The sequence below is a fragment of the Sparus aurata genome, chromosome 24 (genome assembly GCF_900880675.1).
Source record: "Sparus aurata chromosome 24, fSpaAur1.1, whole genome shotgun sequence".
In the NCBI taxonomy this organism is placed as follows: domain Eukaryota; kingdom Metazoa; phylum Chordata; class Actinopteri; order Spariformes; family Sparidae; genus Sparus; species Sparus aurata.
Window position 1 is genome coordinate 14,399,315 of NC_044210.1, and position 27,646 is coordinate 14,426,960.

The 27,646-nt window shown below is 42.0% G+C and overlaps 1 protein-coding gene across 1 annotated transcript; it reads right to left on the bottom strand.

Annotated features, from left to right (window-relative positions):
• Nucleotides 1-501: 501 nt before the first annotated feature.
• On the bottom strand, nucleotides 502-26,110 carry LOC115576926 (protein NLRC3-like; the record flags this gene model as incomplete). Its single annotated transcript, XM_030409575.1, has 4 exons — nucleotides 502-667; nucleotides 22,865-23,038; nucleotides 24,076-25,870; nucleotides 26,035-26,110. Coding segments are annotated over 4 exons (2,211 nt in total), but the record flags the coding sequence as incomplete, so codon positions are not given.
• Between the last annotated feature and the right edge of the window lie 1,536 nt (nucleotides 26,111-27,646).

Below are 27,646 nucleotides of genomic sequence, written 5' to 3' on the forward strand. Positions count from 1 at the left end.
TGATTTAGAGCTAAAAACGTAACTTTGTCACTTTCAAGGATGTTTGGTGGGTCAGGATCTCAATTACTTAAGTAAATAATTTCCATCAGTAAACTCGACGCTGTCTGACTCACTAACAGGGACAGAGGCTGTTTTCTGGGGGAAAATTCATTGAAGTCACGTGGATCTGCTGTATTTTCTTGCTCAGCTTTTGTTTGGTCCTGTAACTTTGGTTTGTGGGACATTTCTCTTTATTTAGTTGAGTGAAGGACCTGTGTTGTTATCAGACTGTCAGACCGACACACCCTCGATATGCACAGCTGCGCTTATTCATTCACACTGGTTCAGTCTGTCAATAATGCGCCTCTGATACTACCTCCAGAGGCGGATCAGCGCCGGAGCGAAATTTCACCCCTCGCCACCTCCGAGAAATTCACACAGAGGCGGAGAATTGGCAGTGTGTAGTGTGAATGGAGCTACTGACTGTCTGTGGCTGCAGCAGGACTCTACATACCTGAGAGTGTCCAGTCTGCAGCCTGGATCCTCCAGTCGAGCAGAAAGCTGCTTCACTCCTGAGTCTCCTGGATGATTGTAGCTCAGGTCCAGCTCTCTCAGATGGGAGGGGTTGGAGTCCAGAGCTGAGGCCAGAGAAGTACAGCCTTCCTCTGTGATCAGACAGCCTGACAGCCTGCAGACACACAAAACAACACACATCGCAGATCAGCTGAGAGTCCTGATAAGTCAGTGCACATCTGTGTTTAAGGATTTAACATTTATCATATTCATCATCTTCATCAGTATTTGGCCATGAATCAACATATTGTACAGATTAAAATGATGAACTGATGATGGCAAGAAAAGAAATTACAGTTCATTCTGAGGAAAGCATATATTTTAACATGTATATTATAGATTAGGAGTGTCATTGTTTTTTTTTTGTTGTTACTTTGATGAGTGAAGGATCTGTTAAGTTGTCAGACTGTGAACACTATCAGAACATCACACTCTTGTCCACACAGATGTTGTCTCACCTCTGTTGTGGCTCTGTTACTACCTCTGTAGGAGGATCAGAGGTGGAATGAAACTGTTCCCCCATTCCACCTTTGTAACTTTCACACCTACAGTTAGGTGGAATATCGATGCAAGATTCCTGCCTTGAAGAGGCAGTGTGAATGATCTCTCTCTCTCAACACAACCAGTTGAGACAGATGGCGCCCACTACTTAGTCCGGTTGTGCTTGAGATTTCTGCCCGTTAATAGTCATTTTTTTCAGGCCACTGTAACAACCGCTTGCTCATGAGGAAAATGTTGGGTCTCTGAAATAAATTGAATTATATTAGGAGTGTGATCAAGACCTGCTCAAATTGTAAAGTTACATGAACTAATGACATAAAATAATGAATCCTGACCTGAGAGTTTCAAGGACACAGTGTGGACTCTTCAGTTCAGCAGAAAGTAGCTTCACTCCTGAATCCTGCAGGTTGTTGTTACTCAGGTCCAGTTCTCTCAGACTAGAGGACTGGGAGCTGAGAACTGAGGACAGAGCTTCACAGCTTCTCTCTGAGAGGCCACAGTCCCTCAGTCTGGATAAAGAATAATGAGCAGAACAAGAAAATTATTTGTATTTGGGTCAATAAAAACACATTTACTGCATTATGAAAAAACTTCTCCACACTTACAGAGCTTTGTTGGAGGCTTTGACCACTGGCAGCAGCCTCAGAAGAGCCTCCTCTGAAGCAGAGTATTTCTTCAGGTCAAACACGTACAGATCTTCTTCTGATGACAGTAAGATGAAGACCAGAGCTGACCACTGAGCAGGAGACAGTTTATCTGTGGAGAGACCTCCTGATGTCAGGTACTGTTGGATCTCCTCCACTAGAGAACGATCGTTCAGTTCATTCAGACAGTGGAACAGATTGATGCTTCTCTCTGGAGACAGATTCTCACTGATCTTCTTCTTCATGTAGTCGACTGTTTCCTGATTGGTTTTTGAGCTTTTACCTGTCTCTGTCTGCAGACCTCGGAGGAGATTCTGATTGGTCTTCAGTGAAAGACCCAGGAGGAAGCGCAGGAACAAGTCCAGGTGTCCATTTGGACTCTGTAAGGCCTCGTCCACAGCACTCTGGAGGTACTGTGTCAATGCAACTAAGCTTTTTTTAGCTACAGACTTCTTAGTGTTGATGGGATGTGTTGGTTTGTCTTTGAATAGTTTAGACCACCAGGATGTTGACTGCTTTTCTTCTGACAGCAGATTGACTCCAGAGTTGATGAACGTCAGATGGACATGAAGAGCAGCCAGAAACTCCTGAACACTCAGATGGACGAAGCAGAACACCTTGTCCTGGTACAGTCCTCTCTCCTCTTTAAAGATCTGTGTGAACACTCCTGAGTACACTGAGGCTGCTCTGATATCGATGCCACACTCTGTCAGGTCTGATTCATAGAAGATCAGATTTCCGTTCTGCAGCTGATCAAAAGCCAGTTTTCCCAGAGACTCAATCATCTTCTTGCTCTCTGGAGTCCAGTGTGGATCTGTCTCAGCTCCTCCATCATACTTGACCTTCTTCACTTTGGACTGAAGCACGAGGAAGTGGATGTACATCTCAGTCAGGGTCTTGGGCAGCTCTCCTCCCTCTCTGGTCTTCAACACATCCTCCAGAACTGTAGCAATGATCCAGCAGAAGACTGGGATGTGGCACATGATGTGGAGATTTCTTGATGTCTTGATGTGGGAGATGATTCTGCTGGCCTGCTCCTCATCTCTGAATCTCTTCCTGAAGTACTCCTCCTTCTGTGGGTCAGTGAACCCTCTGACCTCTGTCACCATGTCAACACACCCAGGAGGGATCTGATTGGCTGCTGCAGGTCGTGTGGTTATCCAGAGGCGAGCAGAGGGAAGCAGTTTCCCCCTGATGAGGTTTGTCAGCAGCACATCCACTGAGGTGGACTCTCTTACATCAGTCAGGATCTCAGTGTTGTGGAAGTCCAGAGGAAGTCGACACTCATCCAGACCGTCAAAGATGAAAACAACCTGGAACTCTTCAAAGCTGCAGATTTCTTTGGTTTCAGTGAAGAAGTGATGAACAAGTTCCACCAAGCTGAACTTTTTCTCTTTCAGCACATTCAGCTCTCTGAAAGTGAATGGAAATGTGAACTGTATGTCCTGGTTGTCTTTGTCTTCAGCCCATTCCAGAGTGAACTTCTGTGTTAAGACTGTTTTCCCGATGCCAGCCACTCCCTTTGTCATCACTGTTCTGATTGGTTCATCTCTTCCAGGTGAGGCTTTAAAGATGTCTTCTTGTCTGACTGTTGTTTCTGGTCTGTGTGGTTTCCTGGATGCTGTTTCAATCTGTCTGACCTCATGTTCATCATTGACCTCTGCAGTCCCTCCCTCTGTGATGTAGAGCTCTGTGTAGATCTGATTCAGAAAGGTTGGGTTTCCTGCTTTAGTGATCCCCTCAAACACACACTGGAACTTCTTCTGAAGGTTAGATTTGAGTTTACGCTGACAAACTGCTGCAAGATGTTCTAAATGAACACAGGACAACAAAGATCAAGGTATGTATGAAGAAAATATGACAATTCCCTTCCCCTAAAATAGCACATATAAACATGCTTTCCATGTTTTTCCTCCATTTGTTGAGACATTATAAATTGTCTCATTGATCCATCATGTTAAATCTTTAGAGAAATCCTCTTACTGCTCTGCAGACGGTCAGCCAGCTCCTCCTGCTTCATTCTCCTCAGGAAGTGAAGTGTGATCTTCAGAAATGCCTCTCTGCTGCTCCTCCTCTGCTCTTCATCCTCACCATCCAACACCTCCTCATCCTCCGTCTGACTCTCTGAGCATTCTGGGTAATCTGAACTCAGAACCTTCTGGATCTTCTTCAGCTCGTTCTTCACAAAAGTCACGATGTTCTCCTCCAGCAGCTGAAACAGAATATTATGTGAATGACAACATTTAACATCAGATCCATGTTGGACAGATTCACCACTGGTCTGTAAAGTGCAGCATGGAGATTATTGTGAACAGACTGGATGTAAAAGTAGTTGTTGTTCATGTACAGACCATAAATATGGAGTCCAGGTGTGTCTGATGCTGCTGGACAGACGGACCTCTGGGAACCTCTGAGCTCTCCTGGTCGACTCTGTGGAGGAATCATGAAGAATCAGTCACATTGTGTCTGTCCACTCAGAGACAAACACAAGCTGAAGGTTGTAGTAGACTCTACTATGATAAATATCTGATAATTAATCACTGGCGATTAATTTACACTCGTTGATCAGGGCACCACCTCCGATATTTGAATTCTAAACTAATCTCGGAGGTAATTAGTTAAATCATCAACTGTCAAAGTTTGGTGGACAGATAAATCATCAATCTCAAGTGAATCTTGTTTAATTTAAATGTCTATTTGCTCCTATTCTGAAGCAGTGAATTCTTTCCACGATCCCATCGATTTCCCACTTCAAATTAAACGTGCACAGACAACGACATAAGATTAAATATGTTTATTAACTAAATAAATGCAGATTAAATGACATGAAATAATGATTCAAACGGGTGACAAAGTAACAGAAAGTGTGAAGACTGGGATGAATTATTGATTGGATGGATTCAGACAATGGTGGATTTTCTATGGAACCGTTAATTCGCAACTAAGGGATTACTTTCTAAGGAAATTAAATGGAAAATGTTTTGGATATATGATATATATTCGAAGCTTTCATAAACACCAACTCTGGTTTCATTCAGATGTGACTCTTATGGTGTGTAGAGTTCTTAGCCTACTTTGTCGAAGAGTGGAGATGTCCAAAATTCCGATTCTCTGGATCCGGCCTGCCTCAGCTTAGGTGCAGAAGCAGTGTCTGTCCAGCCGCTGGGTGGTGACGAAAGCGCTTCCCCTGATGGCGTATTTGCTGGCACAGCGGGGATTCCGTCGGGGAGCTCTGCGGCCTGTCTCCTTCGGAACCGTTGGAATGTGATGCCCGGGTCGAACTTCTGCCCAGCAAAGTGTCTCGCTTGAGATCGCTGCAGGCGGTTTGGGCGCGGTTGATTAATAATTCTGTTCAACTTTAGACTATGTTTCTTCACGGCTTCTTGAGCAGCTTAACTGCACCGACTTCATGATGGTTTAAGAATGATCAGAGTCTCGATAGAATTGGTGATTAAGGAGCTCCGGATATATATATTGAATTGACTTCTTGAGCAAAATAACTGGGAAAGAAACGCCGGCCGGACGAGCTTTCTTCGTTACTAAATACAAGAAAACAAAAATAGTTTCTTTGGCTTAAAAATACGATACTCTAGAAAAATATGACAAAAATAAAAGAATCAATTTCGTTCTTGCTCAAATTTCAAAGAAAAATCTTTTCAGAATAAAAGAGCTTCACCTGGAGAGGTATTTTACAAATGGCTCAGATCTCTGGAGATTACTAAGTATCGAAGCCTCAAAAATCTAGCAAAGTACAGAAATCAACTTGGAAAAATAAGAAGTTGCCCGTACTAAAAATTAGAGTAAGTATGAAGGTAGCAAACGAAAAGCAAGTGTGTAGACGAGCATGTAAAGACTACGAGAGAAGAAGCGAAGCGGGTTTTTTTTTTTCAAGAGAAGAGCAGTGGAGAGTAAGAAGGGGTAAGAAGGGGTGATTAACGGAATGCATGAGCTTTTTAATGTTTAAACCGAGGGCGGAACCTAGGCGGACTTGGAGGGCGGCCTGGTCATTTGCTTCCTCCGGTGACGTCACAGCTCATGTTACCGATTTCTTACTTGTTGAATCAAACTAATGATTTGATAAAGTTTTAAATCGCAACTGACTATGTGCTGAAATCCACCATGGTCTCACATTAACAATTGTTATAAGAATATAAAAGAACACAACTGAAGTTGCCTAATAGGCAAAAGAGAACTATTGGTTAGAATGAAACACAAACACAAGCACATAATCATCAAAGGCACTAATGGCTTACGAATATCTCGTACAGTGACAGCTTATACTTCTCAGACATGTATCAGATTTAAAAAGACAGTCTAAATACTTAGAAATAGATCATAGAATAGAACATTCCGTTAGTATTGGCCTTTGAAATTATACCAAAACTTACCAGGAGGTGGAGCTCTAGCTCTACTAGAATATTAACATTAACACTGTGATTCTTGACAGAGGTTTTCTTTAACTAACACAAATGAGAGACAGAGTATGTTTGAGGTCTCATCAAGCTAGTTAAAGATGTACTGTTAAAAAGAAAATGAGTTTGTAATCTAATGCTCTTCTAAACATAAATGAGAAATCAAGGCTTTTGGTTTCTTTGCAATGAATGTGGAGACACCCTGCTGTGTTCGAGCGTCATAACTTATTGGATGACATCTTAATAGCACATGCCAGATGTGGGCCTTATCATTTGGTGACAAGCAAATTGTAACAAAGGATAAACCTGATGTTCTCCAGTGATTTAATTGGCACTGAATGTAAACAGTCTGTGGAAGAGTAGACAGGCACTGATGTTACCCAGATGTTGTTGAGTCCTTTCTGAGCCTGACTGTCCATAGGTTTGTTATAAAACCTCTAATAAGGCCAAACTGTGAGAGAGAGGGCAATAAAAGGGGTCAGGACTCTCCCTAGGCGGGGGAAGGAACAGAATCAGGAGGTTATCTGGTGATTCCACTCGAGAACTCAGCAGACTGTTCTTTCTCGCAGGCGAAAATGCATATAGCTGGATCACATGCTGCTTTGTCAATAGTATAGTGTCAAAAAGAAAAGGGGGCAAAGGAAGGACAGTATCCAGGCCACCACAATATGGCAGGGAGTAGGTGAGAGGTGAGATGGACACTGACATGCCGCTCACACCTCCTGTGGTGAGAGGAAAAGAGGGCAATGGCTGGTTCCTACAAGGTCATGTGGAGGAAGCCTCAAATCCCTGTTGTAATAAAAGGGGAGGGGGTTGAGATGCTTGACACCTCCATGTTTCGTTGGGGTGCAACTGAATAACAAGCTGAACTGGTCGGACAACACTGAAGCCTTCGTCAGGAAAGGACAGAGCAGGCTGTTCTTTCTGAGGAGGCTCAGGTCCTTCAATGTTTTTACTAGGCTGCTACGGATGTTCTACCAGTCTGTGGTCCAGTGTCATCTGTGGGAGGTGGCATCAGCAGCTGTGGTACAAACAAACTGAATAAGCTGGACAGGAAGGCCAGCTCTGTGGTGGGGATGGAACTGGACAGTCTGGAGGCTGGAGCAAAACAAACACACCAGAGAACAATGAGGGGAAAACACTGGCTTCATGGTGCGTTTCCTTGCAAGCCGGAGGTCAGTAATCCTGTCTTCCAGTCTAAAAACATCCCAGTGGATCTGATCAGAGAAACATGGACACTCGCTGCAAACAGGCATTTGAATGGAAAGTCTGTGAACTTCAGATCAACTACAGCAGCTGATTTAACAGTTGAGGATTCTTTAAGAAAAGACAGGAGGAGTCGGCTGCTAACACATACTGTCAAAGACTGAGACTGAGCTCAGATCAACTGAATCAAAGTGAGAATAACAACTACAAACTGTTTTACTGCACGTTTCACAAATAAACACTATATGAAGTCAAACATGATGAAGAGGTTAAATCATCAGACAAATGTTAAACTGGACTGAAGAGATGAAGACTGGTTCTACTGGGCAGCTTTCACATGTGAGAATATAAATGTACTAAAGAAGAACGATGCTGAAAAAAACAAAAAGTTTAAACAAATTTCTCTGAATAAGTAACATAAAACAGGAATCAGTCAGATTTTCATGTTATTAACAGCTCACCTCTTTACAGCAGGAGGTTGTTGTTCTTTAAAATCAATGAGGCGATCTTTTGACCAGCCACTCTTGAAGGAAACACAGCTGGGCTCAGGTACAGGTCCAGGTCCAGGTCCATGTTCAGGTTCAGGTCCAGGTCCATGTTCAGGTTCAGGTTCAGGTCCAGTAGAGGCTGGTCTCCTGTTGGACAGAGAAGAAGACCACCAGAGATGTTAATTCACTTTCTAGTCTTCAGACACAGAAGCTTCTGTCCATAAAATAGTGGAAAACATCAGGAATAAACCTTCAGAGAATATTGGACCAAACTAATTCAATAAAGTGAAATGAAGAGTTGAAGACTGGTTCTATTGGGCAGCTTTCTAAAGTGAGAATATATAAATTTAAGTGAAGAAGAACGAAGCTGAAAATAAACTTCAGGTTTCAAAAAACATCTTTCTCCACAGTTAAAACATGAATCAGTCACATATTAATGTTATTAACAGCTCACCTCTTTACAGCAGGAGCTGGTTGTCCTTTAAAATCAATGAAGCCACCTTTTGACTGGTCACTCTTGAAGGACACACAGCTGGGCTCAGGTCCAGGTCCAGGTCCAGGTCCAGGTTCAGGTCCAGGTCCAGGTCCAGTGGTTTTAGAGGGAGGGCCTCCCTCCTCTCTGTCCTCACACTGATTCATGCTGCTCATCTCACACACACTTTCATCTGGAGAGGAAACACAAATCATTCATCTGCACATCAACTGAAATCAGCCTTTGGGTCAGAAACACTCTTGAAGGACAAAATGTCTGAAAGTCGACTTCCTCTTCTAACATTTAAACTCAGAGCACATTATTCCAGAACTCACTGACTCTATTAATACATATTTCACTAAATGGCTGCTACAGGACATCAAACCAAAACTAAATCATGTCATTAAATCAGTTTGTATTCTGTTTTTTACTGTTCTCTACTAATAAAGTCGCTCACAGCAGTGATGTGAAATCTGGAGACAAATGTGAAAATGTCCTCTGACAGAAAAGAGACAGTGGACTGATCCAGGACCTGTCTTCACTGATCTGCAGGAAGGAAAGTGATGTCATCAGTGTGAGGTTTATTTCAAAATAAAAGACTTTTGTCATATAGTAAGTGAATTCTATTTATTTATTTCTACATAAACATTATCACATTTTAAAGGGTATAAAAACAGTCACTTTCCTTCTGTGCATGACTGTGGAGACTTTCTGTGGAGCATGGAGTGTTAAATAACTGATTCAAAACAAATACTGACAAGTTGATTTAACCAAGAGACAGAAATTGTTCTAATAACCTGTTGTGTTATTATAAAATATGACAGTCTCAGGTGTGTTCAGGTGTGTTTTGTCTGTAGAGGTTATGACGTCTCTCACTGACGTCATGTCTCCTGTCAGAACATCAGCTGCTGGACTTGGATCAGTCCACTAGATGACGTCATGACGCTGTGGTGGAGTCAACACACACGTTTCTCTGATATCTTTTAATCTGAAAGAGTCAATCTGGTCATCTGTTGTTTATTTAAAACATTTATCTACAAAGTAAAAATTAGAATCTCTTCCTCTGAGAAGTAATCAGGAGTAGAAAAATACTCAAGTAACGTAACGGGCACTTTAAGTACTAACACTGAGAGCCGACGTGTTCCTTCTGACTGTTGCTCAGTGATGAAGTTATATTTGTATTAATTAAATAAACCTTCAGACTCCTGGATGTCCTCTTACTCAGTGGTGTAGTCCACTTATTTGTCATTCAGCATTGCGTATACCCACTTCTGAATACCCCCTGATGCGCACGCAATAGTGTCACACCGGTGAACAACAGGTGATTTCATCCCTCCCACTTATTTGCCCGCCCTCGCGGTGTACCAGCGTACTGAAATGGAGCGCACCTCAGTAGGGTGAGTATACATGAAAACCCATTGGTCAAGTTAGATTGATTGACAAGCCATCAAGCCAATCACAGCCATTTGACCAAACCCACTAGTCCCGGCCGCCCAGAGCTACCGTCATTCGCTGCCGCAGACAGCGAACATAGCAGAGGTATCAGTGTATGAAAAGTGGGATTTTCGTCCCCGTAAATGCCCGGAAATCTCCCTAATTTTCGGCAGTTAACGACAATTTACAGCCTGCGAGCGTCGCATCGTCTGTGCCACATATTGACGGAAACGAGCCATGACGTATGTGGAGCTCGTGGAGGTGCGAACGGCATATGAATAGCAGTGAAACCACACCTGCCCAGAGGATGTGTGGCCTGGCTTGAATGTCCTCAGTCAGAAACCATTACTTATAAACAAGAAAATTAACTCGTGATCTGTCACTATTGGTCACCTTGGGTCATTATAAATGTATATGTACATATACACACAAACATACCTTGTTAACTTGAGAGAAACAAATAAATAATTGTATCTTGTATCTAAATGTATCTTTTTTACATAACATTGGCCATTGCTAATGACATACACAGTAATTAATCTAGCATACTTTCATTAAATAAATCAATTCAAGCTAAAATTAAAGGGTCTATAATTAGGCTGAGCCTGATCTATTTATACCAGAGATTTTCCTAAAATTATGTTAATAACCTAACTTTTAGAAAAAGTTCACCTGGGGTAAATCTCCCCCTGCTACCCTGATTTGCATTTGTATAGCTCACAGCATTTCATTTACATGTTAAAGCCTCCCCTAGAATCAGGGGATGTTCTGCCAAGCAAGGCACACATCAATTTCTGACAATTCACGCAGTTTTCAGTGTTGCTTGCAAACTGCCATGTGCAGTCGTAAACTTGAACTTCTACAACAATCTGCAGTGCCGCTTACTGATGAAAATCCCACTTTTCATGCAGTGAATGAAACGGCTATTTAACTAGTTAATCATGTGAAATCTTGTCTGTAAATAAATAAACTATGTCTTGCTTTGTGGCATCTCAGCTAATATTAAGCAAGCCAGGTGGCAAACAAAGTGAATGCAAGCCAGGTAAAGTTAATGGTAAATGACAGTTTTCTAGAGACATCCACTGATTTTTACATTATTCAACATGATCATTATTATTTTTGTGAGGAATGCCAAAAGGGAAGAGGTAGCGGAAGATTGACTTCTTTTTCAAAACAAGTTGACATGTAAGTGGAGTTATGACAGGATGGAAACAGAAAGCTCGCTTTCAATCTAATGCACTAATTCAAGTTTATAATAGTACATTCATATTCTTGCATTAATGCCATGTAGGCGTTCATTTACGTAACTTAAAGCTATGTGTTGGAGCTTAAAACCTTCTCTTCAATGAAGAAAATCTCCTACATCAACTCATCCCTGTTACTGCTCTCAGAAACTAAAAAAGAATATAAATGAAGACAATGAAATGCAATAAAACTATTAAAATCTTAAATAATAAGAGGAATGAAATAATATAGAGTACAGTAAAGGCTAGGATGAAAGATTAGTTAAAACAGATTAGAACAACAAAATATATGTTAAATAATTAATAAAAAGCAGTAAAAAAGAACAACAAAAGAAAGGAATGTTTCCTAATCAAAATGAAGGCTGTAGAGGTTTGTTCTAAGTTTACATAAAATATTTCAACACTTCCATGTTCAGGATTATTAACATTGAGTTCGTTATGTAGGATGTTTATGAGGAAGGGAAGTCCAGGAGTCAGGACAAAGGCGAGCTAAGGAATAAGGAATAGTTAACACAAAATGCCTAGTTGTTTCTCACTAGTCTTTGGGCCAGTATTGGTTTAGTAATTTCATAATCCTTCCTCCCTGAGATCAAGCAGCAGAGATTATGTGACAATGAGCAAATACTACTTATGGAGTTTTGGGTAAACTAAATAGAGAAGTCTTACATGTCACTGTTTCTAAAACAGGGCGTTTTTCTTGGCTCCGTTAAAAAAGGGCAAAACTTGAGAGTATACCCACTTCTCCAGGGACCACTACACCACTGCTCTTACTGCCTCCTCATCAGTCCTGGACTGTAAATACAACCACAGATTATTCACCGACACCAACAGCTGCTCTCCAGCCGCGTTTAGTGCGTCACACAGCGGGAGAGCGGCGGCTCGTCTCGGCCTCCTCCACAAGCTGATTCAGCCAGACACAAAATGGCGGATGTGTGTCCGGACGCTCCGAGTTTGAACTCTTGAGTTTGGAGAAATAAACAACCGAGCTTCACTTTTTGTGCTGTTTCCGGTGTAACAATGAAAAGTAGAGCTTGTGTTAGCGAGTCGATCATGTCAGATTCATTACATTACCTTCAGCTGGATGTTCAGACGGAGAAAACTATCTGCGACACACCAGTCAGAGAAAGTGAAACTAAACTCTGAGGAGGAAACACCCAGAGAGGCGTGTGACTGACTGGGAGTCTTCCTGTGAGACTGAGGGGGCTGCAGCACGACCCACAACGAGCTGAACACATGCCGAATTTACAAGAAGGCCCAAATAATGAAGAATCAGTCACAAACAGCTTCACGGAGTTTACAAAGTGTCTCCCAACTCAAAAACTCACTAAATGCAGAGATTTCATAAGGGAGTCTGGGGGTTGTCTCTCCCTCTTTGCCTCCTGGCTGTTGATGTGACTTGTAATATGTTGGTGTTCGTGTTTGTCCTCTGCTGTCGTAAAACAAAACGTTCTCAATTTGTTGTGAATGATTGTTAACAACCACAGGAAGCATCTAAAATGTGTGCGGGACAATCTAACGAGGTTCCGGAGGTCCACATCTCAAATCAACAGACTACATGTCAGTTCATGTATTCTGGTTCCTTTAATATGAAAACAATATTAATTGTTTGCAGTTTCACCTGGACACATATTAGAAGATTTCAAAAAATACAGAAACTCATTTAATGACTAATTGTAGTAAAAGTACTCAATTACATTCCACCAGCGCACTGACAGAGACAACATGATGATGATACAAGTAGAATTTTATATTCAGCTACTTTAGCAGAGGAGAAACATTTCAGTGATCGTGTGTCGTGTTTTCAATCATCTCATCTGATCTGATCTCATGTGTGCTGATCCAATAACAAATCAATACATTCAAACGTGTTGAAGAAACAGGTTTGCTGAAGTTGTGCTGCTGTACTGACTACTTTAACTGTGTGGCAGCTCTTTATATACTGCAGCAAAGGATTGTGGGTATTTCTACCCCTGTTTATTCTGAACAAACAGATGTGGGCCTGAATAAGTTTGTCCCTTTTTTATTCTTGTGGACATCAGGTTTAAAATCAGCTGAACTACCCAGGGATTGAACCCACAACCTCCAGACTTCACAGCATCACTTCACCATCCTGAGCTGATGAATCAGTCTTAAATGAATCACTTTCTTTGAGCATTTCACTTCTTTTGACCACAAAATAATTGTGTGATCCTGAGAGCACAAATCTACTTGTATAATCCAGAGTTTTAAGGAGTTCATCTGTCAGTTCATTAATATTGGTAACATCTGGGCAGTTCAGTAACCAGCTGGGCATCGGCTTAGTCTCCATCTTGGCTCAGCAAGAATCATGAACAGAACATCAAGATCAGAAGTTAGACAAAGAAAAGGAAAACCCAGATAAACACTATAGTTATGACGCTGAATTCACTAAATACCTGTTTCTCAGTTAATCTCTGGGTTAGTGAGAACAGGAAAGTCAGTGATGTCAGTTTGTTAGGGTGAGATGCAGAGAGTGGCACCTACAATGATAGAGTCATTTCTGGAGTGTCCAACAGTGTTTGTGTTCACTCCTTGGATTACAATGCTCATTAAGTGGTAGTCAGACTTATTTTGGCAGATTTAAAATTTGGTCCTTCAGGCAGGTTTTGTTGCTGAAGGGCGTCACAAATGTGTCAGGGGCAGGACAGCTGTTATCACTGTCATGGAGGTGCAGAGAGGAGGCGGGGCACTCCTGGACTGATCTGGTCTCCCTTTCAGAGGGATGGGCACTGATGAAGGTGTCATGCATCAGAGACTGGGAACAGTGGCTAGAATATCTTCTGGGGGAAAAACTACCTGTGACCTCACTGTGTGTTTCAGAAAGATGGAAGTCATGTAACTTATCTCTGTGTCTGGATGGAGGTTGAGGAGCTGACTTCATTCCCAAGGACTAAGGAGGTCAGTCAGGAAGTGTTCACATGGTCTGAGTGGAGAGGGAGTTAACCTTCCATCAAGGGAGGAGTGTGAACCAGAGGAACCAGAATCACATCGGCTCAACGACTGTGGTGGGGAAAGACGTTCTGACCCAAAGCCTTAACAACTCCTTTATGTGTGTATTAGAGTCCATTTTGAAATCCACAATGAACGACTTCATCTGCTGGTCCCAACACTGCTCTGAATCTTTTAATCTGCTCTTCATTTCTGTGATGTGACGTCGTCGTCTTATCGTCCTTTATTGATCTGATTCTTTTATTCATCTCTTTATTTGCATTACCTCTTTCTGTTCATTGTTTATTCTGTGATGTTCTTGATTCTGCTTGATTGTCAGAGCACTTTGTAAACTGTGTTTAAAGCTGCTGTAGAAATAAAGTTTATTGTAGTAAAAATCATATATTTGTGTGAAGCCTCAGCTTTAAGTATTTCTTTTAAGTATTCTGGAGAACTTCGGCACCTTTTCAGGTTATAAATTAAATTTGGGGAAAAGTGAGTGTTTTCCCATTAATACTGCAGCACGTCATCTTCAACAGTCAGATTCACCTTTTCAATTTAGTCCATCAGGGTTTAAATACTGAGGTATTAACGTGACTCGTTCTTTATCGAGCCTTGCATCTGCTAATTTCACTCCCCTTATCTCAAAGATTACATCTGATATTCAAAGATGGGGTAACCTCCCCCTTTCATTAATTGGCAAGATCAATGATGTTAAAATGAATATTTTACCAACATTTCTATTTTTATTCCAGTCAGTTCCTCATTTTCTGCCAAAATATTTCTTTGACTCACTGGATAAGATCATTTGTTCTTTTATTTGTGGTGGGAAATCACCGAGGGTTCGTTAAACTTTACTGCAGAGATGCAGACTTAGTGGAGGACTTGCATTACCTCATTTTCTAACTTACTATTGGGCTGCTCACATCCATAAACTTTGCTACTGGTTCAAATCTCCTGAATCCTCTTGGTGTAAATTGGAACTATCATCCTGTAGGGGATCTTCTATACCTGCTCTACTTTATTCCTCTTTACCTACAAAACCCTCTATATACTGATAATCAAGTGGTTCTTAACACACTCAAGATCTGGTATCAATTTAGACGGCAGTTTAAATTTGTAGCTGCATCTTCCTTGGGTTCTAAAATAACAACCATTTATTGTTCATCCATCACTTTCTGACTCGACATTTTCAGTGTGGTATGACACAATTCAAACTTTTGTATGTAGATTGTGTCTTTGATAGTTTTGCCAATTTGTCATCTCACTACAGCCTCCCTGTTACTCATCTGTTTCACTATTTTCAGACTTGCAATCTTGTCACTAAGTGTTTCTCTAATTTCCCCTCTTTACCTCCAGAGCAGCGATGGGAAACCACGCTATCATTTGCTCCTCATCACAGAGGAATCATCTCAAAGTTGTATGATATTATCTTGGCTTTTAGCAATCACTGAAATGCTGAACTTAAGTGTACATGGGAAGAGGAACTAGGAATGCAAATACAGGAAGAGTCCTGGGAACAGAACATAGAGAGGATACGATCTACCTCCTCTTGTGCTCGTCTTGGACTTATCCAATTTAAGGTCTTGTACAGGGAGCATTTCTCTAAGTCTAGACTGTCTAAACTGTATCTGGAAGTGGAAGATGGCTCTCCTTGTCACCTTAGCCACATGTTTTTTCTTTGTCCTGGTCTGTAGGGTTTCTGGGCGGGTTATTTTACTATCATGTCCACTGTTCTTGGGGTAAATCTCCAACCTTGTCCTCTGATTGCTATATTTGGGATTCCTGACGCCTCACCTGCACTGAACTCTACACAAAAGGACATTATAGCTTTCACATCCTTACTAGCAAGACGTTCCTTATTGTTGCATTGGAAGTCTGCTAAATATCCTTCTATCTCCCGGTGTTTTTATTAAAACTTGAGAAAATTATATACACGTTGAGAGGATGAACAGTCACATTTTCCACAAATGGCAACACTTTATTTCCTATTCACTAATTTAGAGGTACTACCTGATTGAATGTGTGCCTGTTACTGTTGTACCTTTTGTTTTGCATAAATAACCAGTAATATGAGTTTTCTCTGGCTGTGTATCCAGTGAGCTCATATCACACTGTTCAGTCTGTATATATCTCAGTCTGTTACATTTCACTGCACACATTTCACTGTTTGTCGTCCTGGAATCAAATGAGGGTAATTAAAATGTGTTTTCTTCTCATATAATAATCACACAGAAATGAACAGATGTTGTGCAGTTTATCACGTCACTACGGACATAATTACATGTGTTAAGCAACACCATCAAACTTTTGGTTTCTTCAGTAGAAACACATGAAACAAGTCAGAGTGTTTCAGGTGGAGTGTCGAGTACATTTGATCATATTTTACTGTCCATTCACAACTTTGTTCACAATGATTCTTTACAATTAAAGCTACAGACGAGTCAATGTTTTCTGTTTCTTACATTTCACTAATAGTTCTGGTTTTTATTGGAACAAGAGCCAGAATTCAAAACAACACATGACAGAAAGTACAAGTCAACGCAATTTACACAATTTAATGGAAGAAGTTTAAAATGTAAATGAAGAATCTTTTCAATCAGTTTTAATCATTTTGTACAAAGTTGACTGTTCTGTGACAGGAGGAGACTCTGCACACTAAACACCACACAGACTCACTGAGGAACCAGAACTGGGCCAGAAGAACCCAAATCCAGGATAAAGAGGTTCAGTGAATGTGGTGTTGAAGGTGTGGAGGTGGATCAGTGAGTCAGAGGAGACTCTGTAGAAGGACAGAGTGCCAGCAGGATAGTCCACATACACTGCTACTCTACCAGAAGAGGAGGAGGAGGAGGAGGAGGAGGAGGAGGAGGAGGAGGAGAGGACTGTTTGTCTGTTATTGTGCCAGACAGAGTAACGACCATCATCAGAGCACCTCAGACTCCAGGACTGATCATTCCATCCAAACACACAGTCTTCTCTGTCTCCTTTCCTTCTGATTCTTCTGTAACTCACTGATATAGAAACATCTCCTCTCCACTCGACCTCCCAGTAACAGCGACCAGTCAGACCAGTTCTACACAGCAGCTGATGCCACCAGGTCTCAAACCTGTCTGGATGATCAGGATATGACTGAACCTCCTTCACACATGTCATCTTCCTGTTGTTGTCAGACAGTTTGATCTTTCTGTCGACTGTGTTTGTGTCGACTGTGAGCTCACAGGAATCTGATGGAGAGAAAAAGACACAACACAGCTGCAGTTATTAATGTGTCATCAGTGTGATGATGACATCACAGATGTGAATGAGTGATGTCACAGTGTTTTCATGAATGAAAGTAAAAAGACACTCACATCTCCACGGACCTGGTGTCAACCATCGGACTCCAGCAGGCTCCACCCTGAAAGGAGGAGGGGGGTCAGAGCAGCACATCCTCTTTCAGCATGCAAACATGGACATGACATGACTCTCATACACAGAAACACAATCTGTCCATCAGGCTGCTTCTCCCTGTTCTCCCTGAACCTCTTCACCTCTGCCACTCTCCTCACACACTGAGAGTGAGCCACAGGATGTTGGTGTGTGTGAAAGAGGACGACAGCATCTGAGAACACACACAAACCTCCTGTTGGATTTATCACTTCATCTTTATTTTATTGGATGTTGTTGCTGTTTCCTGTGGGCGACCTTACGCTTGCTGTTTGATCCAATGTCAACTTGTGCTCATGTTTCTATATTATAGGACTTTTGTATTTGGACGTCAGAACTTTTGAGGTCCGATTACTGTTTGAAGTTTGGAGGGCTTTTCTGAATCTCACCTGCACAGTCTGCTTTTTGTTCTTGCTGTGTTTCTGCTGCTTTGTTTTACTGTGCAAAGAAACAAATACAATTAATAAGTAATAAATCCATCAGAAAACATTGGACGTTGGTTCCCGACCTCTGCCACAAAACCAAGTGACAGAGACTCCCAGACTGTTTCCCTCCAGAACCTCACAAGTGTCACTGAACCTGTTTGTGATAGAAACAGTTTCATGGTTTCATGTGTTGACATGTTCATGTTACTATAGTTTGGTGCTGGATTGATATCTGATGTATATTACAGCAGTAATAGTTACTGTGAGGAGAACTTCATGTCATGTTTGATGCCATTAAAAGCAGAAACAATGACAGAAAATGTCTCTTAGTCTGAAATCTGCTGTGGTGAACATGGTGTGTCCAGATGTGACCAGAGGAACATCTGACTATGAAGCCAGGAATCTGTCTTTCTTTCTGTCTGTCTGTGGTTCACATGTCTCCAGACATGTCAGCTAACGTTAGCTAGCTAGCTAAAAGTTCAAATGAAGCAGGACTCGCGTGACTAACGGCTGTTAGGTAACGTTGGCGGCCTTTAGCCAACTGGCTAACAGTCGCTGACGTTAGCTACGTTAGCGGCCGTTAGCGCGCTAGCTATCGATAGCGACCGTTAGCTAACGCGCTAACGGCCGCTAACGTTAGCTGGCTAGCTAACATGAGTCACATGAGTCCTTATTCATTTGAACTTGTAGCTAGCTAGCTAACGTTAGCGTTAGCTAATGAAGCAGGACTCAAGTGACTAACGGCCGTTAGCTAGCTAGCTACTTCAGAACCCCTCATACATTTTGTTACACTTTGAGACACCAAAAATGAGCGCAGGTGTATTTTGTTTACATGTTATGTGTTTACAACTTGTTTGGAGTCCTGTTGTGGTAAATTCGGTGGGCCATATTTTCCAGAAATTCCATCACTCTTTGCAGCTGTGAAGACCCTCATTTCAGATAAGGTCACAGAGAGCTCAGGCTGTGAAGGTGAAAGTGAATATGAGGCCAGTGTTGCTCTACAATCACCACCTCCTTAACCCACATCTCCCAAACCAACATCAGTAAGTACATTTTTGTAATGATCAATTAAAAACATAAAACATTCTTTCACTGGTGATTTTCTTTGTTTTTATTCCTGTGTTTCTTTCCTTCTTACAATGAATTAGGTGCAACTAGGGAATGAGACTCCACCGGAGTGTCTGACATTGTTGGGAGACTGCAAAAGCACAACCCACAGTGAAAGGAAAGGCCCGCACCCTTCTGCTGGGCCTGTTCAGCACTGATGTCCTACTGAAGTCCAACCTGACGGGAGGGGTCAACAAGGTCGGTCCATCTGCAGAGAGACGCAGCCTCTGGACCCCAAGAAGCTTAAAGCAGGGGTACTCAAATACGAATCTTGAAGGGCCACAAAGATTTTTTTCAATGACTCAAAGGTCCATCTATTGAGGTCGGTCAGGCCACATGCAATAATACTGTAATATTCAAAACAAAATGTCCTTTTCATTCTAAACAACAAAATACGAACAGAAATGAAATGTTATTTCTATTTTAACATAAATTAAAATACATAGTTGAATATTTCCTCTTTTGGTTTGCCTTCAAACATTGTGTCCATCACTTCAGTCATGCATTATTTTATTTCATTGTGACATAAATGTGACAAGAATCCTGCTTGCAGGTTGATATGACGATTTCAGTGCATTTATTTGTGTTGTGCTTATCTCTGAATTTTGAGGAAATGTCTCTTCAAAGTTCCTATGCTTCATCTCATAATGCCGTTTCAAATTGGGAATCTTCATCACAGCTTCTCCTGGCATAGTGTAACACCCCTTGTGGACTGTGGCGCAATGACTCTTGGGTATTCTGTGGGTGTAATTATGGTTCGTGAATGCGTCTGTGAATAAGATGATATGTAAGATGGTTGTGGGTTGATTCACGTCATTTGTTCTTTGATGAAATTGTGTTGAGTTTTAACAACGATGATAAAAAATTTTGGCACCATGAGTGAAAGGGTGTTTGCCGGGAGAAACTCCCCGCCCGTTAACTCATGTGATTACTGTAAAATACAAGAGGAAACTATTGTAACTTGTTAAATTACGTAACACACGGGCCATTTCTCTTACTGTTGCATTGTTAAATACGAATGAATGCAGATGCATTTATTTCTCTGAGTCCCTGATTATCGCTGTTCACTTTTTTAGACCAGTGTACTTGGAAACACGTTATTTTTAATGTCTTACCACCGGTAAAATGTGAATATGCGAACTGCTCTGAAAACGAAAGTGGAAGGTAAAAAAGTTACGCTCGCATCGGTGAGTGACCCACCTGTCTGTGTATCGTTGGCATGGAGACAAGTCCCGGTGTACACGTGCTGACCCAACCAAAACACATAGTGAAGGAATAACAGTTCGGGGGCCACAAATAGGAGGCCGGCGGGCCAGATGCGGCCCGGGGGCCGCCTATTGAGGACCGCTGGCTTAAAGCTTTACTCAGTAACACAGTAAAAAAAATGTTTAATGAAGTAATATATCTTGCTTAAGTTATTGTAAATGGTAAAGGGTAACAAACCTTGGGTTATTCACCGCCTGTGTCTACAGACACCAGCGATACAGCCCAGATGTTCATTTTTATTCGGATGGTGTTTACAGATATGACTGTAAAAGAGGAGCTGTTAACATTACTGCTCATGAAAGAACGCACGTGGGGAGAGGACATTTTTCAGTCATTCAAAAACTTTCAGGAGAAAACCAGCAGCAGCTCCTGGTGTGTAAACTGTGCAGTATTGACAGCTGTTTGTCACCTATGTGCATTACTGCTGTCAATTTTTATGTGCAGCACCAAGGGTTACATTACTCTCTCAATATCAGTTATGCATTGTGTTATATAAAGTATACTCAGTGTATGTATAAATAAAGAGATGTTTAGTATTTTTTATGTAGGTAGATCATTTCGACCTGGTTATTTTGAAAGTAGCTCACAAACTAAAACAGCGTGGGCAACCTGCTCTACAACGTCCCTGTTGGCAACACTCGTGTTTAGAACGCCACAAACCCTATAATATATTTTGATGGTCCTCTGTTCTGTTGTTACAACAAAACAACCAAGTTTATTTTTAAACTGCATTATCATATTATTTCAGTGAGGACTCATACGTAACTATGAATAACTAATGTTACAGAAATCTGTTTATGTTTTGTGACGTGTTTCTGGATTTAAAAAAATATATAAATATATATATGTTGGCCGATATATTGGAATATCGGATTTTTAAATCACCAAATATTTGTATCGGTATCGGCCTTAAAAATCCTTTATCGGTCGGGCTCTAATCCTCAATGATCTTTTATTCTGAAAGTCCTTCCAATAATCAGACTACAGCAGTCTACAAATAAAAGCTGCATCTCTTCAATCAAACCTGTATCCATCTGCAGGGTCTTTCACGTTTGTCTGCAATAATCTAGTTTTCACATGGCAGCTTTAAGATACAACACTGGGGCCGAACAATCACCAATCAACATGAGCTGCAGACTCTTGATGATGCTCTGTCTCTGCATCCTGATGCATCTTATAATGAAGACATTTCATCACCTCTCATACATTTATGTTGCTTTTACAATTTGTAAGTTGTTTGAAAGTGAACTGAACAAGACTAAAGAGGAAAATGTAAAAGCAATGTTTTGTTCTTTTAATAAAATGCTGGACATGAAAAAAAAGAAACATCTGCTTTTGTGATTTTATGTGATTAATGGGTTATGAAAATAGTTTTTAGTTGCAGCTCTATAACTTGTGACAACAAACACTACTCTGTGTTGTGTTGGTAGGGAGTGAGTCTCTCTGGTATGTGACAGAGCTACGAGCACGTTGCTGCAGTCACAGTAAAGTGCTGCTGTTATTACTGTAGTCGGATATAAAGTGTGTGGATAGACTCAGTTAGTGACTGAAACCATGTGTTGTTTGCTGCCACAGAAGATAAATTAAAAGTTCAATCATGCAACGTTGTCACGCCATCTTCCTGCATTCAACACTTCCTATGAATCTTTCAAAATGAAGGTCCTGCATTATGTAGTCATTTGAAAGCTTTTATTTTGAAGCAGCAAAATCAGGAAACATTGGATTTCCACCAGCTGCACTTTAACAGACTCCAGAACAGCTGAGAGTGAAACTGAGTCAGCAGCTACGAGCCAGGCTGAAGTAAATTACAACAGCATTAAACCAGAGGTCCACCAACTACTGTAGAGAGCTGCAGCTCTGCACAGGTCACATATCATGTTAATCAATGGAGCAGATGATTGATCACTGAATGTCTTCTTCTGTCATTTGATTTAGCTGGTGGTGCAAAATACTCAAACTTTCCAGCCCCTACAGGCTGTTATAATGATAACTACCCAAACGCAGCAGCGGTTCACCAATTCTCTGCCGTTGGTCGCTCACACAGAGTGAAGCAGCTCCGCCTTGATTACAAACTGACGTGTAATTCACACAGAAAGCAGACGCTGCGGCTCCTATAGAGGCGTGACCTACACATCATGATGATGACGTCTGTGTGTTTTTAAGGTGTTTCCCCGTTTTCATTCTGTCAATCTAAAGCCACGAATAGTTTATTATCATATGGATGCTGTTATAATGTGTAGTGATTTAGAGCTAAAAATGTAACTTTGTCACTTTCAAGGATGTTTGGTGGGTCAGGATCTAAATTACATAAGTAAATAATTTCCATCCGTAAACTCGACGCTGTCTGACTCACTAACGGGGACGGAGGCTGTTTTCTGGGGGACAATTCACTGAAGTCCCATGGATCTGCTGTATTTTCTTCCTCAGCTTTTGTTTGGTCCTGTAACTTTGGTTTGTGGGACATTTCTCTTTACTTAGTTGAGTGAAGGACCTGTGTTGTTGTCAGACTGTCAGACCGACACGCCCTCGATATGCACAGCTGGCTTATTCATTCACACTGGTTCAGTTCGTCAATAATGCGCCCCTGATACTACTTCCAGAGGCGGATCAGCGTCGGAGCGAAATTTCACCCCTTGCCACCTCCGAGAAATTCAAACAGAAGCGGAGGCGGAGAATTGGCAGTGTGCAGTGTGAATGGGGCTACTGACTGTCTGTGGCTGCAGCAGGACTCTACATACCAGAGAGTGTCCAGTCTCCAGCCTGGATCCTTCAGTCGAGCAGACAGCTGCTTCACTCCTGAGTCTCCTGGATGATTGTAGCTCAGGTCCAGCTCTCTCAGATGGGAGGGGTTGGAGTCCAGAGCTGAGGCCAGAGAAGTACAGCCTTCCTCTGTGATCAGACAGCCTGACAGCCTGCAGACACACAAAACAACACACATCACACATCAGCTGAGAGTCCTGATAATTGAGTGCACATCTGTGTTTAAGGGTTTAACATTTATCATATTCATCATCTTAGTTTTCAATAATCAGCACTAAACATTGAATATAACTGAAGCCGATGTAAATGCCATTAATTTTGTAAATATTTGGCCATGAACCAACATATTGTACAGATTAAAATGATGACCTGATGATGGCATCAGATGAAAAGTCAGAGGATCACCAAAGAAATTAAAGTTCATCCTGACGGGAGCATATATTTTAATATATATATTATAGATTAGGTGAAGGATCTGTTACGTTGTCAGACTATGAACACAATCAGAACATCACACTCCTGTCCACACAGATGTCGTCTCACCTCTGTTGTGGCTCTGTTACAACCTCAGTAGGAGGATCAGAGGTGGAATGAAACTGTTGCCCCATTCCACCTTTGTAACTTTCACACCTACAGTGAGGTGGAATGTCAATGCAAGATTCCTGCCTTGAAGAGGCAGTGTGAATGGTTTCTCTGTCTCAACCCAACCAGTTGAGACAGATGGCGTCTCACTACTTAGTCCGGTTGTGCTTGAGATTTCTGCCTAAAGTCAGTTTTTACATGTCACTGTAAAAACTGCTTGCTCATGAGGAAAAAGTTGGGTCTCTTAAATTGATTTGAATTATATTAGGAGTATCATCAAGACCTGCTCCAATTGTAAAGTTACATGAACTAATGACATAAAATAAGGAATCCTGACCTGAGAGTTTCAAGAACACAGTGTGGACTCTTGAGTTCAGCAGAAAGTAGCTTCACTCCTGAATCCTGCAGGTTGTTGTTACTCAGGTCCAGCTCTCTCAGACTAGAGGACTGGGAGCTGGAAACTGAGGACAGAACTTCACAGCTTCTCTCTGAGAGGTTACAGTCCCTCAGTCTGGATAAAGAATAATGAGCAGAACAAGAAAATCATTTCTACTTGGGTGAATAAAAGCACATTTACAGCATTCTGAAAAAACTTCTCGACACTTACAGAGCTTTGTTGGAGGCTTTGACCACTGGCAGCAGCCTCAGAAGAGCCTCCTCTGAAGCAGAGTATTTCTTCAGGTCAAACACGTCCAGATCTTTTTCTGATGACAGTAAGATGAAGACCAGAGCTGACCACTGAGCAGGAGACAGTTTATCTTTGGAGAGATGTCCTGATCTCAGGTACTGTTGGATCTCCTCCACTAGAGAACGATCGTTCAGTTCATTCAGACAGTGGAACAGATTGATGCTTCTCTCTGGAGAAAGATTCTCACTGATCTTCTTCTTCATGTACTTGAGTGTTTCCTGATTGGTTTTTGAGCTTCTGCCTGTCTGTGTCTGCAGACCTCGGAGGAGCTTCTGATTGGTCTGCCGTGAAAGACCGAGGAGGAAGCGAAGGAACAAGTCCAGGTGTCCATTTGCACTTTGTAAGGCCTTCTTCACAGCACTCTGGTAGAAACGTGTTGATTTTCCTTCGAACACTATAGACAACCGGGATGTCGACTGCTCTTCATCTACCAGCAGATTGACTCCAGAGTTGATGAATGTCAGATGGACATGAAGAGCAGCCAGAAACTCCTGAACACTCAGATGGATGAAGCAGAACACCTTGTCCTGGTACAGTCCTCTCTCCTCTTTAAAGATCTGTGTGAACACTCCTGAGTACACTGAGGCTGCTCTGATATCGATGTTACAATCTTTCAGGTCTGATTCATAGAAGATCAGGTTTCCTTTCTGCAACTGATCAAAAGCCAGTTTTCCCAGAGACTCAATCATCTTCCTGCTCTCTGGAGTCCAGTGTGGATCTGTCTCAGCTCCTCCATCAAACTTGACGTTCGTCACTTTGGACTGAACCACCAGGAAGTGGATGTACATCTCAGTCAGGGTCTTGGGCAGCTCTCCTACATCTCTGGTCTTCAACACGTCCTCCAGAACTGTAGCAGTGATCCAGCAGAAGACTGGGATGTGGCACATGATGTGGAGGCTTCTTGATGTCTTGATGTGGGAGATGATTCTGCTGGCCTGCTCCTCATCTCTGAACCTCTTCCTGAAGTACTCCTCCTTCTGTGGGTCAGTGAACCCTCTGACCTCTGTCACCATGTCAACACACCCAGGAGGGATCTGATTGGCTGCTGCAGGTCGTGTGGTTATCCAGAGGCGAGCAGAGGGAAGCAGTTTCCCCCTGATGAGGTTTGTCAGCAGCACATCTACTGAGGTGGACTCTCTAACATCAGTCAGGATCTCAGTGTTGTGGAAGTCCAGAGGAAGTCGACACTCATCCAGACCGTCAAAGATGAACACAACCTGGAACTCTTCAAAGCTGCAGATTTCTTTGGTTTCAGTGAAGAAGTGATGAACAAGTTCCACCAAGCTGAACTTTTCCTCTTTCAGCACATTCAGCTCTCTGAAAGTGAATGGAAATGTGAACTGTATGTCCTGGTTGTCTTTGTCTTCAGCCCAGTCCAGAGTGAACTTCTGTGTTAAGACTGTTTTCCCGATGCCAGCCACTCCCTTTGTCATCACTGTTCTGATTGGTTCATCTCTTCCAGGTGAGGCTTTAAAGATGTCTTCTTGTCTGATTGTTGTTTCTGGTCTGTGTGGTTTCCTGGATGCTGTTTCAATCTGTCTGACCTCGTGTTCATCATTGACCTCTGCAGTCCCTCCCTCTGTGATGTAGAGCTCTGTGTAGATCTGATTCAGAAGGGTTGGGTTTCCTGCTTTGGCAATCCCCTCAAACACACACTGGAACTTCTTCTGCAGGTCAGATTTAAGTTTACGCCGACAAACTGCAGAATGACTTTCTAAATAAACACACAACAAAAAGGATTAAAAAAATATGACAATTTCCTTCCACTAAAATAGCAAATATAAACATACTTTCCATGTTTTTCCTCCCTTTGTTGAGACAATACAAACTGTCTCATTTATCCATCATGTTAAATCTTTAGAGAAATTCTCTTACTGCTCTGCAGACAGTCAGCCAGCTCCTCCTGCTTCATTCTCCTCAGGAAGTGAAGTGTGATCTTCAGAAATGCCTCTCTGCTGCTCCTCCTCTGCTCTTCATCCTCACCGTCCAAAACCTCCTCATCCTCCCTCTGACTCTCTAAGCATTCTGGGTAATCTGAACTCAGAACCTTCTGGACCTTCTTCAGCTCGTTCTTCACAAAAGTCACAATGTTCTCCTCCAGCAGCTGAAACAGAATATTTAGTGAATGACAACATTTAACATCAGATCCATGTTGGACAGATTCACCACTGGTCTGTAAAGTGCAGCATGGAGATTATTGTGAACAGACTGGATGTAAAAGTAGTTGTTGTTCATGTACAGACCATAAATATGGAGTCCAGGTGTGTCTGATGCTGCTGGACAGACGGACCTCTGGGAACCTCTGAGCTCTCCTGGTCGACTCTGTGGAGGAATCATGAAGAATCAGTCACATTGTGTCTGTCCACTCAGAGACAAACACAAGCTGAAGGTCCTTTGAGTTAAAGTGTTGATGACATTATTGAATCAACAATCAGTCAGTTTAATGGGTTGGTTCAGCAGCTTGTCTGGTTTAGTACCTCCAGCTTTTGACCGGTTTAATACTGTGGACAGCAACACACAGCTAACACAAGCTAGCTGCTAACTGTCCAGTGCAAATTGGTGAAGAGATTCCAACATTGGAGAATGTCTTTTCATTTTCATTTATATTATTTCTGCAATAAATTTGAATCTGACACCAAAAAATGAAATTACTGGTTTGTTTTTGTTTTTAATATTTAATTGTCTGATTTGTGTGACCGGAAGGTCATTTATGGACTTTTTTGTGTGTTGCTTTTAACAACACAATGGCCTGAATTTTAAGATAATAATGAATTTATTGTTTGTAAATATAAGCTATTAGGGGTGTAACAAGACATGTATTTGTATTGAACCATTTCGGTACAGGATGTTCGGTTTGGTACAGGGTTGTGCACGGGTGAGTTCCTCTAACAGAAGTTGCGTGTGTTTATTTTCCACCTGCAGCTACACGTGCAGCCTGTTTACGTCATGGCTCATGCTAGCAAGAAAACAGAGCTTGTAGACCCTCTCTGTCGCTAAAGTCTCCTGCTTGGGAACACTTTGACTTCCTGGTTAAATATTGCAACGGTGAAAGACATATTTCTGGTGTGACAGTTAAACTGGTGTTCATTTTACCGGTGAGGGTCCCAGGTGTGCTGGAGGTGTGGTTTGAGAATCCCGTCTCGAGAGGGGTCCTCGGCCATGTCCGCAAACCAGTAAAAACATTCCGGTCGCCCTGCTCATCTATCCAAGTCATTAGGCGAGTTCAAGATCAAGCAGCGCTGCCTAAATCGTGATGCATGCTGGGTAAAATGTGTCCACGATGACCTGGATGGGAGTGGTTTCTGCTCTGCATCTGATGTCACATGACCTTAAGTTATCGCGGGAGCGAGGCTGCTGCAGAGCATTCGCGCAGTTGCTCTCCAGGTACTGCGCGACCCCAGACCCACCTTCATGACGTCAGGACTTTGCCCTAATTGGCTCTCATGTACGCTGACGTATATGACGTGTGTTCCGATGAATTTCCATATCC